Genomic DNA, 16,485 nt, shown 5'->3' on the forward strand with positions numbered 1-16,485 from the left:
GCGCCACCTAGCCGCCCCAGTTCCTAATCTTTTTTTAATTCCTCACTTGCCAGCTATAATACTGACCCATATACATGACTATCCACTGTGACCACTGGGTAGATGGAGCTAAGTATTATTTATTGTATTGTTATGAGATACAATCAATAAAGGGACATCATTTCCATTCCCCTAATTGGAGAATTTACAAGTTTTTCCACTGAAAATATACCCACAATAATAACTTAAATGAGCTGGTGTACATAAAGTGGTTTTTAATGCTGAAGAGTTCTGTAACCATCAGCTTATCATGGCAGAAAGACATTGCGGGGCATTGGAAAAAGCAGCTGACCTAGAATATGGAGGCCCAGGCTGAGCTATGAGTAGGATGCTTAGGAGCTGTCCAAACATGGGTTAGCTACTTCTTGGTTTCCTCATTAGTAAAATAGAGATGGCAAAACTTTTACTATTTGCCTTGCGGGGCTACTGGGATAAAGGCATTTTGCAAAGATCCATAGAAAAGTGAGTTTTCACTGCATAGTTCTATTTTTTAACATACTTTTTCTCAAAGCAATTCTGCAAAATGAGTTGGTCAATTCTTATATCTCCAAATGAAGGAAACTGAGGTTCAGAAAGGTGAAATGATTTGTCCAGGATCATACAATATGGAAGTGACTGAGTCAGGAGTTGAACTGGGTTATCGAAGCTCATGGCCCCAAGGTCTTTTTGCAACCCATTGTCCCTCATATTTTATATAAGATGTTTTGTGTTTATGCCATATGAACACCAAGATGAGCAGAAGTCATCAAAATCAAAAACAACTACCCTCATGTAACTAAGCTCAACAAGTGTGTTTATTAACCCCCTACTATGCAAGGCACTGAGAATCCAAAGGAAAACAATGAAACAATTCCTACCATAGGAAATTTGCATTCTACTGAAACAAAGTAAAAGCTAACATTTATAGAATACTCCAGTATTTGAAAGGCATATTACACATCTAAACTGATTTGATATGACAACCCTATTGAATTAAGTACCATAGGTATTTTTCATGTTTTATAGATGAGAAAACTGAGAGTTACAAAGGTTATGTGATTTATTAATATTCTTACAACTATTAGGTTGGTTCAAACTCAGGTCTTACCTGGTTGCCACAGGGCAACAGTACCCTCTTTCTCAACTCTCCTCCACTTGCATCCCTCCCACAACTCACCCACCCATACTCACTGGGGAGTGTACTCCAGTGATTCAGTAAAGAGAGCAAAGTAGAAGGGAGTGCTGAAAAGGAGACTTGAAGATCATACAGAAGACTATCATGAAGAAGTTAAAAGGGTGAGTACCTGAACACTTATTTCTCAGGGTACTTCTTTTTGTTTTCAAGAATTTATCATTGTATTCATCTTAATGGAATTCACCTCTATATAATTGTGTGGATGGCATGAGGAAGTCATAGCTATAAGGGATAACTAGCCCTGCTTGTAATAATTTAATTTCTATATGTGTGTGCTAAATTGTTTATACATGGTTGCATCTAAGTTATGGAAGGAATGTGGCAATCTGATTGAATATACAACAGGTCCTAAAAACTCTTCCAAATACATTAATGTCAGCAAACAAGCTACCCTACCCACCAAAGTTAACAACAATAAATTAGTCTATTCCAAGGAATGCTGCGCACAGCTTCCCAAAATACGATGTCTGTGCATTTAATTTGCTTTCTACAAAGTTCCAGACTCCTCCTGTGGCTCTGTAGGAAGGAAGGGATTGGGGATTGGGGGAAGGGGAAAAGTGCATGTATAGAAACATAAAAAAATTAACCTCCAACCCTCTACCGCACAAGCTCATCTAAGAAAGTCATAAGAACTTACAGATGGATGTAATTTGGTCTGTCTTTTCCCAGCTAAGCTGTGATAGGAGTGTTAGTGGAAAGGGAAAAGAAAGGAGGGCATTAGGGAAGGAGGAAATAAAAAAGAAGACGAGACAAAATTAAGAGAAAAAAAAAGAGTAGAGGGAAAGTGATTGACAAAAGGAGACAAAACACTAGCGCCCTCAGGGACTGGGAGGAGGGAGGGTTCAAGAGCAAGAAGAGAAATGGAAGAACAGACAGATGGAGCAACAGGAGAGATGAGACAGGTGAGTTAAACACAGGATAAAAGTAGGAAAGGCAGAGGTTAAAATGAAAACAGAAAATAAGGGTTGGTGAAGGGCAGGCTGAGAGGAGTCATAAACGTACATACCGAGAAGGGGTGATGAACTAAAGGAGGATGGAAAGAACGCGTGAGGGAAGGCAGAGCAGGGATAAAGAGAGCAGCCGGAGCGCGCGCATGTGAGGGGGAAGGAGCGACCAGTGTGGTGCAGCCAGATGTGTGGCTGCAGCCCCAGCTCCTGGGGAGAGAGGAGCGCTGGCTGCGGAAGGACTTCAGCTCCCCCTCTGGCCTCTCACTCTGACTTGGCAAGCCGGGCTGGTAGCGTTTGCTCTCCGCTCTGTCCTAAGCCGCCAAGTGGCTGGACTTAGCATCTCGGAGCCCCAGGTTCTGAAGGCATCCCGGAGCCAGTCCGCATCTTGCACCAGGAAGAGCCGCCTAGGAGAGGGCGAAAAGACCACCGCCCAGAGGGAGGGGCGCCCACCGCCCCACCAGACCAGGATGGGGCAAGCTGAGAGGGACCCCTTGTTCTGCGTTTAGCGTTGAAGACTCCGGGGACTCTTTCTATTTGGGGGAGGGAGGTGTCTACTACGAGTTTTGGCCAGGATGAAAAGCAAATAGAAAGGGGAAGGAAAAAGCCTCCAGAGATGCTTTAGCCCAGCGGATGCTCCAAGGGCTGAGGGGTGGATGTGCTCCCTGTGTGTTTGCTCTGCAGGTCCCTGGGGCTGCTGGTCCCCTCTCTGGCAGGAGTATGGGAGCCGAAGCTCGGAGGAAGCTGCTGCGACTTCATCCCAGGGGCCAGCGGGGATAAAGGGATCTAGCCCGAGCTCGGAGCCCATGTATGTACGCATGTATCTATGCATGTGTGCATGAGTGTATGCATGCATGTATATCCTTCCTTGGCGGGAGGACAGGGGGTGGGGACGGGGACGGCGAAAATTTCTCTGAGTTACCATTACATTGCACTCCTCTGACTTGGCAATGCGTCCACAGTCCTCCCCCACAGCCTGCGAGGAAACTTTGTAAATAAGGGTGGCTTCTCCCCGGATAGTCAAGCTTGTGGGGTGGAAAGAGCAGTATAGTCGTCTGCCTGGGAAGTGAAGGCTGAGGGAGAGCTGCCTAGCACATCTCAGGGCAGGCGCTCTAAACTGAATGGGTTAACCAGGTGGGCATCAGTTTCCTTCCCATATCCCTTGCCAGGGAAGTCCATTTCATCTCATTGTCCATCAAAAGTCAGAAACTTTTACAAGACCAGGATGAAGTTGTGGGGAAGACCACAGCTGTATTGTTGTCTTTGCTTTCTCCTCTTCTCTTACTTTTATTTTGTTTGTATGCCCCCTCCCCCATTCCTTAGAAAGGTGGGTCTAGTGATGCCTTATTGGGTGTTTTCCCTCCCCTCTTCCATCCCTTAATCTTCTCTTGCAAGAGATAACAGAAACTGATTTGGTTGCTATCATCTCTCTCCAAACTGATGAGCCTAGAGAGCCAGGTATAAAGGGAGGGCAGGGTTCAGCTGTAGAGGTGGGTCGTTTTAGTATTCTTGGCATGGGCTCTTCTGACACATGAAATAGAGGTCCAGACTTCTTCCCAGGTTGCTGCACATTATGGAGGCCTAGTGAGTTCTCTCCTCCCCCATTCCACCCCCCCCCCCAAACATCCCACAAGTACCACCAGCAACCTTGCTTTTTAAAATTATTATTATTTTTAAGTTATTGTAGTCATCAAGTTATTGGAAGGGACTCTGCTTTACGTCAGCCCCTAATATAAGATTTTATTTCTCTGATTTATTCCATAGCTAAGTGTGTGTAGCTTTAAATCACAACTACTGCACAGTGTTCTAAAACAAATCATTTTTGTTGAAAAGGACTGACTGGTGACAGTCATACTACTGATTTGACTTTTAATGTCCATCTGACTAGAAACCTCAAATTACTTTTGGGCAGCCTTAGAGGTTATGGACCTGGGTTGCCTTTGCTGCTTTCAACCATGCATTTTTCAAGTTCTTTCAAGCCTACCCACTAGCAGATAGTGCTTTTTTCAAAAAGAAGACTTCTGGATTGCAAGAAAGATTAATGGAATCCATTCTGCACACAGGCGGAGGGGGGGGGCTGGGGGGGGCAGGGGGAGAGAGAGAGAGAGAGAGAGAGAGAGAGAGAGAGAGAGAGAGAGAGAGAGAGAGAGAGAGATCTATTGGCTGTTTACTCTGGACTTTGTTAGGATTTAAAGAGGCACACTTGATTGTAGGAACATTTATTTTGAAAGGCATTACAAGATGGGCTATACATTCTGCAATAAGCCAGTGCTTTATTTATTTATCCATTCATTTTATTTACTTATTTATTTATTTTTGCCCATGATTGTCCTAATGTTTAAAGTAATTAACTATGTAGGCAACAGCTTGGCCTTAAAGAGCCAATGCCATCCTTTGAATGCAGAATGAAACATTGTAGGCTGAAGTGTTTCTAATTGTTTTCTTCCCAGGGACTGTGGATTTACATAGTGATTCCCTTTGATGTTGAATGCAGAAGCTCTCCCTCCCTCCCCCCCATTCCCCTTTGGGATGCAGTAGGTGATGCCTAGTTCTACTGCAATGGCAATTGGAGCTCTCTCAAGTTCCCTCCTGGTAACATGCTGTCTAATGGTTGCCCTCTGTAGCCCGACCATACCTCTGGAAAAACTGGCCAAGACTCAGGACAAACAGGAGATTAAAACCAATCAAGAGAAGAGAGACCACGCAGCCCGGGACACTCAGAGCCAGACAGGCCCAGGGAAAATGAATGAAATCACTAGGAATGGGCGGGAGGAGGGCAGCTCCAGGGATGGGAAGAGCAAAGGAAGCCGGAATTATTCCAACAAAGAGTCTTGGAGCAAACAGAAACAGATTTGGAATAGCCAAGGGATGAGCAGTAAGCCTGGGAATTTGCAAGCCCAAGAGCCAGGGGATAGCATTCAGGAAGAAGCCCTGGCTGCAGAAGATGCATCTCTTCCTGAAGCTCTGGTTACCCCTGAACCCCCTGAGGAGTATGCCTATCCAGACTACAGAGGGAAGGGCTGTGTGGATGAGAGTGGTTTTGTTTATGCTATCGGTGAGAAGTTTACTCCTGGCCCTTCAGCCTGCCCTTGCCTTTGCACTGAGGAGGGACCGCTGTGCATTCAGCCTGAATGCCCAAGACTCCACCCTCGATGCATCCATGTAGATACCAGCCAGTGTTGTCCTCAGTGCAAAGAGAAGAAGAACTATTGTGAGTTTCGGGGAAAGACGTACCAAACTCTAGAGGAGTTCATGGTAAGAGTTAAAAATCAGTCATGATGTTGTTCTATGATCTTTTTTTAAAATTCTTGGATGAATTTAACCCCCTCTCCCCCTTTAATAAAAGATCCTGCTTTAATCTAGTGTCTGAGTATGGTAGAAACTGTTGAACAAGATTTTAAAAAAATTCACAGATATTGCCATCTTTTAAAATTGTCTATTTGATATTTATTAATTCCTTTGCTCTTTGCTAGGAAATACCTTGATCATAATGAGGCCCTGGCATTGAATTATAAGATATAAACATTTGGGTAGAATTAACTACCAAATTTCTACCTTAATCTACTGCTTTTCATTTAAAATTATAACTGTTTAAATGCATTATCCCTTTCTAACATAAGGTAATTTAAAATACTATTTAGGACATTTTCTTCAGCTAATAGCTAATTATGGGACAAAATCCACAAAAATAAAATATATTCCCCCATTGTAGGTTTAGGCTAGAAATGCAGTGTTTGTGGGATAATAATAGCTCACATTTATACAGAACTTTAGAGTTTACAAAGTTCTTTTACATATAGAATCTCATTTGATCCTTATAGCAACTCAGTAAGGTTAATGCTTTCCATTATCCCTAACTGACAAATGAGGAGACTGAGACTTAAAGGGGGGTAAGTGACTTGCCCAAGGTAACTTAGCTAGTCTAAGACAGTATTTGCACCCATGTCTTTCTGATTCCAACAACAGGACATTGCCCAATAAGCCAGGCTGCCCCAGAGATTAAAAAGAAATAAAACAAACAAAATTGATTGGATTCTAGTTAGAGAGCTGGTGTCAATAACCATTTGCCAAAATGTATGAGTGATTCAGAATAATTATTTTTAGATGGGCTTAAAAAAAGACAAGGATACTTGAAAGATATTTTTTGCCTAATTTGACATATTATGTTGTTATGTATAGTGAAGATAACCAGGAGGTGTGTTATGTAGTCAGAATTGCAGCCTGGGAAATTGGATTGTGCTAAATTGTGTGTGTATTTAGTTCTTAAGGAAAATCGACAAGTCCTCTGTACTGGCTGCCTGATTCACCAGTATGTGGACGAGTATTGCACATTTGGGCTCTCCTCTTTATTTCCAATGTCCTGGATATTGCAGACTAGCAGGTAACCTACTTTTCCACTTTCTTAGTACCAGTGGCAATGGAGGAAACAAATTCTAGAAACCTAAAGGTAGGCACAGGCAATAGCACTGACTCAACCTGACTTAATGGCTGCTGGGGTGGGGGGTGGGGTGGAGGATAGAGTACTCATGGAGAGTCAGCAGCACCACAGACCAGCCAGAACAAGACTGTAGTGAAAGATACTGCTTATGTACATCACAGATGAACAGGGAGTAGCTAGTTGCTTCAAAACACTTGGCTGTGAAACTTGGACGACAGATTATCTGTGACATAACTATTTGGGGTTAGCTAGCTTGTACATTAGAGAGAGTGCTGGTCCTGGAATAAAAAAGACCCGAGTTCAAAAAAGACCTGGCCTCAGACACTTACTAGCTTTGTGACCCAGGGCAAATCACTTAACTCTGCCTCAGTTGCCTCATATGTAAAATGAGCAGGAGAAGAAAATGGCAAGTCACTCCAGTATCTTTGCCAAGAAAATCCCAAATGGGGTCACAAAAAGTCAGACATGAGTGCAACAACTGAACAACAAGAACATGTGTGGCTACTATAGGCATATATAATGGGCGTATTATGCAAAAGATCTTGATATTTAGGATTGCCCAAGAAATATTGTATAATTGGGCCAAATAATATTTATAATAAGCAGAAATGCCTTCCACTCTAATCTTTGTGTTACATAACCCTTTTTTATCTCAGTTTCCTCATCTGTAAAATGAGCTGGAGAAGGAAATGGCAAGCCTCTCTAGTATCTTTGCCAAGAAAACCCCAAATGAGGTCACAAAAAGTCAGACACAACTGAAAAAAACTAAACAACAACAACATACAAGTGTTAGTAATAATAACAACAATACAATAATTATTTCATCAGATCCTCCCCAAACCCTTGGAAGTAGGTGGTATCATTATCCCCATTTTACAGATAAAGAAATTGAGGCAGACATTAAGTGACGTATTGAAGATCACATAGCCATTAAGCACCTAAGGTTGAATTTGAATTCAAATCTTCTTGACTCCAGGCCCATCATATAATGTGGTGACATTTGTGTAAGGGTATTAATAATAATAAGCAACATTGAAATAGTGCTTTAAAGCTTGCAAGGGACTTTACATACATTATGTCTTTTGGGCTTCACAAGACCCCATGAGGTGGACACCCTTGGGAGTATCCTCATTTTACAGATGAAGAAACTGAGGCTCAGAGAGGTCACATAGCTAATGTCCTAGGTAGGATTTGAAACCAGGTCTTACTGACCACAAAACCATCACTCTATGTAATGCCACACTTTTTTATAGTCATTTTTATGTACCATTCTCTATAATAGTCCCATAAATTAGGTTAACTCAGTAACCTTATCCAAAGAAGTGGCTGAGTAACAAAGCTGTTAGATAATCTGTTTAAAATAAATAACCAAAGAAAGTGGAGAGAAGAATGGCTAGCTCAGTGTTGCTAATCCATTGTTGAGCTCTAGGAACCATGATTAAGGCCTTTGTGTACATATTATTGAATGAAAGGGTACAATTTTCCATTTTATTTTCTTTGTCAGGAAATTGGTAGAATTTATTTTTTCCCAACCACCAACAGTAACACTTATACACACACACACACACACACACACACACACACAGCATCTCTATACTCTTTATTCCTAGACTATATACATGTATATGTTTATGTGTGTCTGGAAATAGCCAGCCAGCCAGAAGGGAATTGAAGTATGGAGACAGGTTATAGAGCTTTTGAGAGGCAGTGGGAACATAGATTTGTTGTTGTTTGGTCTTCATTCTCCAAGAGGACCATGATAGATGTCATGACTTGCAATGAATTGGATTTAAGTGAGGAAGGGCTGTGCAAAGTCACCAGACTCACTTTCTCCTCTGGAGCTTTCTGGGTCCAGGATGACTGGAGATGGGCTGAGTAACTTGCCCAGGCTCACACAGCCAGTAAGTGTCTTAGGTCAGATTTGAACTTAGGTCCTCCAAATTTCAGGGCCAGTGCTCTACCCACTGTGGCACCCAGCTGCCCCAGGCACATAGCTTTAGATAATAGGCAAATATGTTGTAAAGGCAATTGATTTGAATGTAATATATATGCAAGAAGAAAGTTAAAGATGGCAATGTGGTTCTCTGTACATGAAGGAATGCCATTGACAAAATTATGGAATCAGAAGGAAGAGCAGGTTTGGGGGAAGGAAAACATATTCATTTTTGGACGTGCTCTGTGTAAATTTCTCTAGCAGGCAGTTGGAAATGTAGCTTTGTGACTGAAAGAAACAGGAACATAGATTTATAGTGGTGAAGGACCTTAGCAGTCATATGGTGCACCTGGTATCATTTTAGAGAAAAGGAAAACTGAGGACCAGGAAGGTTAAATGACTTGTCCAGGGTTACATAGCTAGTAAGTATCTGAAGCAGGATTTGAACCCAAGGCCTTCCAGACCCCTAATCTGCCAATCTGTCCATTATATCATGCTGTCTACTATATGAGTATTAGCCTTCTCTTTTGATTCTAGTATTACAGTCCATTTCTGTTGTCAGTCACCTCAGACTTATATCACTCTCTTGAATTTTCATGTTTATGTTTATAACTTCCTTAGGATGAAACCTGTATCATGCACAAACCATATAAGTATGTATGCATGTATGCATGTTTGTATGTGTATGTATATAAAGACCTCAAATACCGTGTGTGTGTGTGTGTGTGTGTGTGTGTGTGTATGTGTGTACACATACATGGTATTTAAGATACCTGGTATTTAAGGCTTTCCAGAATATGGCCACAATATTATTTTTTCCAATCCAATCTTATGTTGCTCCCTTTCACATGCTTCATGTTTAACCAGACTCTATTACTGATTCTTCCCTACATTTGATTGTCCATCTCTACCCTCCAGCCATTTGCTTGAAATGCACTCCCTTTTCATCTTTGCTTCTCAGAATCCTTCTCTTTCTTCAAGGCTCATTTCATATGAACTGAGTTTAGCTCACCTCTCTATGAAACCTTCCCTGTTTTCTCCATTTTTAAAACTTTCTGTTTCCTTCTGTTAAATAAATATGATTTCCTCAATGTCACAGACTGTCACAATTTAGTCTTTGTAGCTTTAGCATTCCAGGGATAGAGCCTGCACCTGTGATTTCAGTAGGTTGGAGAACCCCTAAGTGAGGAAATTCCTTCTACTAAAGCCCATCAACACCTGCTCTGCATTTTCTGGTTTTAGGGAGTTGCCTCTAAAGTTAAGTGATTTTCCCAGGGTTATGCAACCAGTATGTGTCAGAAGGTGGACTTACATCTAGGTCTTGACTTGAAGGCTTTTTTTCTTCTATCCACTCTACCCATATCACCGCTCATAACATGGTAGCCTGTACCAAAATGTTCATTTAGGTAAATTAAAATATTTCATATTTCTGCTGTATTAATCTTCCTTGTGTACATATCTCCTCTTAGAACCCTTTAAGAGATTGGAACTAACATTTTTTAAAATGGTACTGCCTAACAAATATAATCCATATTCTTAATTTGGCATTCAAGGCCCAATCTACCTTTTGAGTCTAATCTCAATCTAATTGCTTTCATGTATTCAATTCCAGTCAAAGTGAGCTACTTGCTACTATTCATATACATTAATGCTTTTTTGTTTCTTTGCCTTTGCTCATGCTGGTCTATCTATCTGGAATAGCCTTCCCCCACTCTACTCCTCATTTTTACGTATTGAAATCTAACCTATTGGTCAAAATTCAGTTCAAATACCACCTTTTCCATGAAACTTTCCTTGATTCCACTTATTGGTAATTATTTTTTTCCTTTCTAAGACCTTAAATATTCTTTGGTTTGTACTTTGCCATTTATCATATTCTCTTTTGCATTTTGCTTACATATATTTGTATCGCCTTCAATCCCAATCACCATCCAACTGCTGAGGCATAGATGGTTATCTTAGTCATCATGGTATCTACCCATAATATGCTGTTCTGTGCATAGTAGGTGATCAATATTTTTTTTAACTAGAACTGAAGGAAGGTAATGCATTAGATATCATTGTTTACAGAAAATACATTATGACATAAATATAGTCAAATCTGTAGAAGTGCTTTGAATGGATAATGTAAGAAATAATTATTAATAATCAATATCTCAGGGGACCCAGAGACCTCTCTTTCTTAGTTCTTTCTCCAAAAGGTTGAGTTCTCCTTGAGAGATTTCATTAAATCTCATCTAGATCAAACCCATCCCAAATCAAAGCTAACAAAAGGAACCCTAGGTAGACCTAGATTCTTTTGTGTAGATAGCCGAAGGACAAACTGATGATGTTAAACCACACCAAGACGAAGGGATTTTGCTCTGACCAGTTTGAGTGGGGGTCTTACATTCCTTTCACTGATGTCATTCTTGGATTTTAATTTGATTCACCTTCAAGTTATGTCGATTAATGAGACTTGAATAATATTAGCCAAGTAGATTTGTTTGATGTATAATGACCCAATTAAATTTGACTGATATGTAATGATCTGCTTCTTATGGAAAAAGGATAAAAAACCTGGAGAGGTGACTATGTTGGCTCTCTAGGGACCACAAGAAGTTAAGGAGATGCTTGGTCAATCCCTCACCAGGAAAATTGATAAATTGATAATATGCTTATCCAAAATGTGTCTATAGTGATTATTTTCACTATCACAGTATTATGTATCAAAATTTCTTGGGTTTCTGGAACTAAAGATACCACATGTAAATGAAAACATATGCATATTGTTACTTTCCTAAGAATCTTCTTTGTTATGGAATTTGGTAGAAAGCAGGTCTATCTTAGACTATATCACAAATGGAATGTGATATTAAAAATGAAAAGTTCATCATAAGGTTATCCTTTGTTTTATATATATACATATATAAATTTGTTATATATATATATATACACACATATATTAGTGAAAGTCTACAATATTTGAATGAATATGACAAATTTCTTAAAACATGGGTTGAACTGTATAATCTTTAACTTCCCTTCCAACTCTTTGATTCTCTAAGCTATATTCTTTAAAAAGTGGCATATAACTCCAAAAGGATGTGTCTTTAAGGATTAGATTTCATTTATATACTTTTGGGCAGAATCAAAACTCATTTCTCAGACTGTACAAATAAGCAGTCAGCTACATCCATTTTGTGGGTTAATAAGAATATACTTCCTTAATAGTATGCCAAACCCTGCCATTTTCAGTACCTTTTCATTGATTCATCAATCACAGTCATCTTGGAATTTTGGAATGATGACATCGAGATTGTTCATGATACAGATCTCGTTCTTTGGAAGTTATAAAGATAATTATGAAAATTCGAGAGTGATATATGGTTGGAGGTCATACGGTCAACTTAGATTTGTAGCATATAACTACTAATAAAAATAGCTGAAATTTATAATAATAAGCTTTAATGTTTAGAACCTGGAAAAGCAAGGCTCTGATTTTATTACTTTTAAGAGCTGAGATGTATTGGGAAAGGTCCCCTTTCCATGAATGTGGTATGAGACTCTTCTTTTTGGTTAGTAGACTGTCTTTGTGAGTGGCTATATCCAGAAAATTCCTTGATCCTATGACTCCAGTAATGATGCTCTTGAAATTTAGCTAAGCTAGTCTTTCAACAATAAATATACAGGCTACCACGAGGCTCACACTTGAGCCATAAGGATATCTAGGGTTTCCCAGAGCTTATACACACAGACATGGAACATATCAAAGTAATCTTCACATTATTATTAGCCATCAGAGTAAAACTTTAGTAGAGGCATTATAAATACCACATGTATTATTGTCCTCATTTTATACTAGAGCAAACTATAGTAAGTCTGATGATTCTTTATAGTTCCCCCTGCTCTGAGCCCAGGCTTTTCCTATTCAGCAGTTGTCCAAGAATGAGAAAATGTTCTGGCTGTAATATTTGGAACCTTAAAGTTTCGTCCTACTTAAGCCAACTACTTTGCATAGACTCTACATGCTCAGTGAACCTAAAGCCAATAACTCTTGCAACTAAGCCTAACTCATCTAATTGTAGGCTGCTAAGTCAGGTGCTGATCTTTTATTGATCCAAGGATATTGAAGAGTGGGCAGATACTATATTTTAAGGAATTATAGTAGTGCCCTGTGGTGAAGGTTCATCTCCTCTCAGCTCCTTGAGAGGGAAATAACCCATTTCCACCATCAGGAAGCAAGCTTCATGGAAATGAACCCAAGGAGAAAAGAATTCAATACAAAGGAGTGAGAATGGCAATCTATTCAAATATGATAAAAATAATAATACTATAAGGTATACACTATGGTAAATGTAGTGTTTATACAAACTCAGGGCTGTATTTTAAGTACTTCTGTGTGCCACCCTCTCCCAAGCACCACTGTCATTGGCAGGTTAGGATGTCAAGCTGACTACTTTTCTTTTTAGAGTTCTAGGAGAAATCCTGAAGGTTTGAAAGCTTCTAATGCTCTTGCTCAGGCCCCACACTAATGTGTTTCTGATAATTTAAACAGATAACATCACCTCAATATCTTTTACAGAAGGACTGGTTTTGATAGTTCTTTCAGTATCACTTGTAGCCCATGTGTTGCTCTCAGGTCCTTGGCATACCTGAGCTTTCCTATCTCAGTATAAAACACACCTAAACACAGACATAGAAGCCCCCTCCGAGTGAAGAAGAAAAGGTAACCAAAGTTGCTACTTCTTCCCCCAACTAAAGGCTTACAGGAGTTCTTTCTTCTCAAAAGTCATAAGGGAAGAGAATGAGCAGTAGTCTGCTCAGAGCTTTTTTATGCATGCAGTTCTAGATTGAAAAACTTTTTTTTTTTTTAATCATCCCTGGCTTCCTTTAGGTGCCAACAAAAATCCTCCCTTCTACAAGAAGCCTTTCCCAACCCCTCTTAATTCTAGTGCCATACTTCCATTATTTATCTCCTCTTTATCCTTATGTAGGGCTTGTTTTCTGTATATTTGTTTATATGTTGTCTCTGCCATTAAACTGTAAGTTCTTGAGGACAGAGACTGTCTTTTGCCTCTTTTTGTATCCTCGGAACTTAGCATAGTACCTGGCACATAGTGGGCACTTAATAAATGTTTATTGATTGATTGATTGATTTAGAATTACCAAGCAGTAAGCTGACAAGAAACAGTCAAAGGATATTTGAACATACTCTGAAATGGGAAGAAAGTCCTCTTATGTATCCCTAGAAGCAGACTAGCCCATGGATTGGAACTGGCAAGGACATATTATTCATGTTCTAAGCACTTGGCCATTATTGGCCGATCCTTAATTACAACCATATAATCCATATTCATTGTTCATGTAATTAGCACAGATAATTGAGAGTGGCTCGTAAATGATCCTTTGTTTTTTGACTAGACTTATAAGGTCATCAGTGCTGGGAGCCCCTACTAAGGAATTTTTCTTGACAAATGTGGATTTTTACCTTAGCTGCAATTTAAAGTGGTAAAGAGTTGTCTGAGGCTCCAAGAAGTCATGTGATTTGTCCAGGATTACTCAACCAGTATGTGCCAAAACCAGGAATTGAATTCAGATCATACTGACTTTGAGGCCAGCTCTCTCCCCAGTACACCCAACTGCCCCCTTTTATTTAGTTATGCCTTTTTAATTCCCTAATGTTTAAAAATTGTTCTTCAGAGTTGTAGAATTTAAAAGCAAATCTGGCCCTTGGCAACTATGTCTTGGCTATATAGACTAAACAACATTATGATCCAAATTCATTATGGAAGGATGTTTATCAGCTTTTCGAAATGAAAAACTGCTCTTATAATTTGTTTAGTTAAATCTATCCCTCAGCTATCTATGATCTGGTTTGTATTAATCCTTTATAAACTCTCTCATCGCCTCAGATTTTATTAATGAAGAAATTCTTATGAGAACATTGGAATAAATGTTTGGCTCAATTATAAATAAAATTATAGACTTTTAGACCTGGAAGGGGCTTTAGAGAATATTTAATCCAACCCCCTTATGCCTCAGATAAAGAAACTGTGGTCCAGAGAAGTGAAGAAATTTGCCCAAGGTCACACAGCTGGTAAAAGGATGAGCTGGGAATAGACACTAATCCTTTGCTGCCCAGGCCAGTGCATTTTAAACTACAAGATACTATTACAATAATAATAAAATACTTAGAAACAGAAATGTATGATTTCTTCATGTGTCCCTATCTAATGGTGTTCATATTTTCCTGGCTGATAATAACCAAATAACTGAAAAGAATTAAGGGATGGGAGGTCTAAGAGGTGCTAGTGTGCCTGGGTCCTGAATGAAAGTGCTGATTGGAGACTTTCTCACTGATACCTTTTGTTTTGAAGCCAATAAAATGGCTACTATAGAAAAGAATGTCAGGGCATGATGGAGCCAGATTTGTGCTTGCCCTAGGGTGGGGAAGCCCAGTTCTGTTGGCTGCTTGCTTGCATACTTCTGTGTTGCATTTGATTTACTAGTCTGATCAATTTTGCACCATAACATTTTAGTCTTTCAGGAAATTCCTACTGTTATGTAATGTGTTGACTTTTAAAATACTATCACTGCATACGAATGAGGTCAGTTCTGTATGTGGAAGGGAGTGTGTGCCCAGGAACTTGGGGTCATGTCAGGAAAAGATGTTGTAAGCCACAACCTAGCAGTGATTGGTGTGTGTTTACTACACCTTTGGCCCAGACGCATCCTGAAGCGTTAAATTTGCATGTCCTTCAAAATATGAGTGTATGGAGCTCAATAATAATGAGAGTGAATATGGTTGGCAATAAGAGTTGAAATTCACTGGAGCTCTGCTTAGGTATGTGGAATCAGATTAGATCTAAAGCTGCGTGAGGATTCAAAAGGTACCTAATATAACACCATTCGTTTTAGAAGTAAGGAAACCGGAGCCTAGAGAGGTGAAGTAACTCTCCCAACATCACACAGGTAATCATTGAGGGGTTGGGGATTTGAACACAGGTAGTCTAGAGTCAATGTTCTTCCACTTCAGCATTCTGCCTCTGCTAGAAAAAGAGGGGGACACAGTTGTCAGGTCATGAAATACCATGTCTTGCTGGTTGAAAAGTGCAAGTTCCCAAGGTAACACATGAATAATGATTACCCAAGGGAAATAAGGGTTCCTCTAGTGTACTGGTACCCAAGGTATCCTATAGACACAGCTGGAAAAAGTCCTAAATGTGGAAGAGCCCTCTCTCATCTCCCCCTCCCACAGTAATTACTTGTTGGGTGCTTTTTGTTTTCCCCCAATGGATTGGCCATTTTGAGTGCATGTCCCATAGGTCTATGACTCAGAGGGGAGCATGGCTTAGAGAAGAAGGGACAATTTCTGGGACAGATATTTGGGGAGAGGAAGACAGGACTCGTCCCTCATACAGGTGTTCTGAATCCAGGAGGAAGTTTCTAATCACTCTTCTATGTTTTACATAGAGTCCCCGTTCTTTAGTTTGCATTCCTGACCCTCTGGCTTGAAACACTTCCTTTTGCTTATCGGCACCATTTAGGTCTGGCCAAGGTTGAGCTCCAGCCAGCTGGATTTCATTCTTCGTTCTATTTCTGTCAGACGCTGGGGTACAGCCAGGACGCAGCTTACACTTTCTCAGAGTCTGAGGAAAGGGATGATGTCAGCCACACACTGATGGCTCTGTGACTTCGCTTTAGAACCTCAGGTGCTCTTAAAATCATATAATTTGAAAGAAGGGAGATTTTTTTGATACATTCACTTAGGGATCAAAGAAGAATTGCTTTGAGCCCCTACTATGGTCAGGGTGACTTGGGAGTAAATGAATGAAATCTGTCTTGTCACTCTCCTGAAGCTTTCTCTTCCCTCTTCCCCCAGTCATCATGTTTGCCTCCTGCCCATGTCTGGCTTCTTAGTTGGCCAAGGATCCTGTCTGTGATGTTCCTGCGCTTTCCCACTGCCAAGCACCAG

General features: G+C 40.1%; 1 protein-coding gene across 4 annotated transcripts in view; it reads left to right on the top strand.

Annotated features, from left to right (window-relative positions):
* The first annotated feature begins 1,223 nt into the window (after positions 1 to 1,223).
* VWC2 (von Willebrand factor C domain containing 2) overlaps positions 1,224 to 16,485 on the top strand; it is a 185,635-nt gene continuing 170,373 nt past the window's right edge. For 2 of the 4 annotated variants that reach the window (XM_043979549.1, XM_043979552.1), the window contains exons 1-2: positions 2,122 to 2,965; positions 4,782 to 5,412. In XM_043979549.1, the coding sequence (XP_043835484.1) occupies positions 2,814 to 2,965; positions 4,782 to 5,412 (783 nt within the window). In that variant the 5' untranslated portion in view covers positions 2,122 to 2,813. The other 2 variants (XM_043979551.1, XM_043979550.1) reach the window with 2 other exon arrangements.

Source organism: Dromiciops gliroides, chromosome 1 (assembly GCF_019393635.1).
Source record: "Dromiciops gliroides isolate mDroGli1 chromosome 1, mDroGli1.pri, whole genome shotgun sequence".
Taxonomy (NCBI): domain Eukaryota; kingdom Metazoa; phylum Chordata; class Mammalia; order Microbiotheria; family Microbiotheriidae; genus Dromiciops; species Dromiciops gliroides.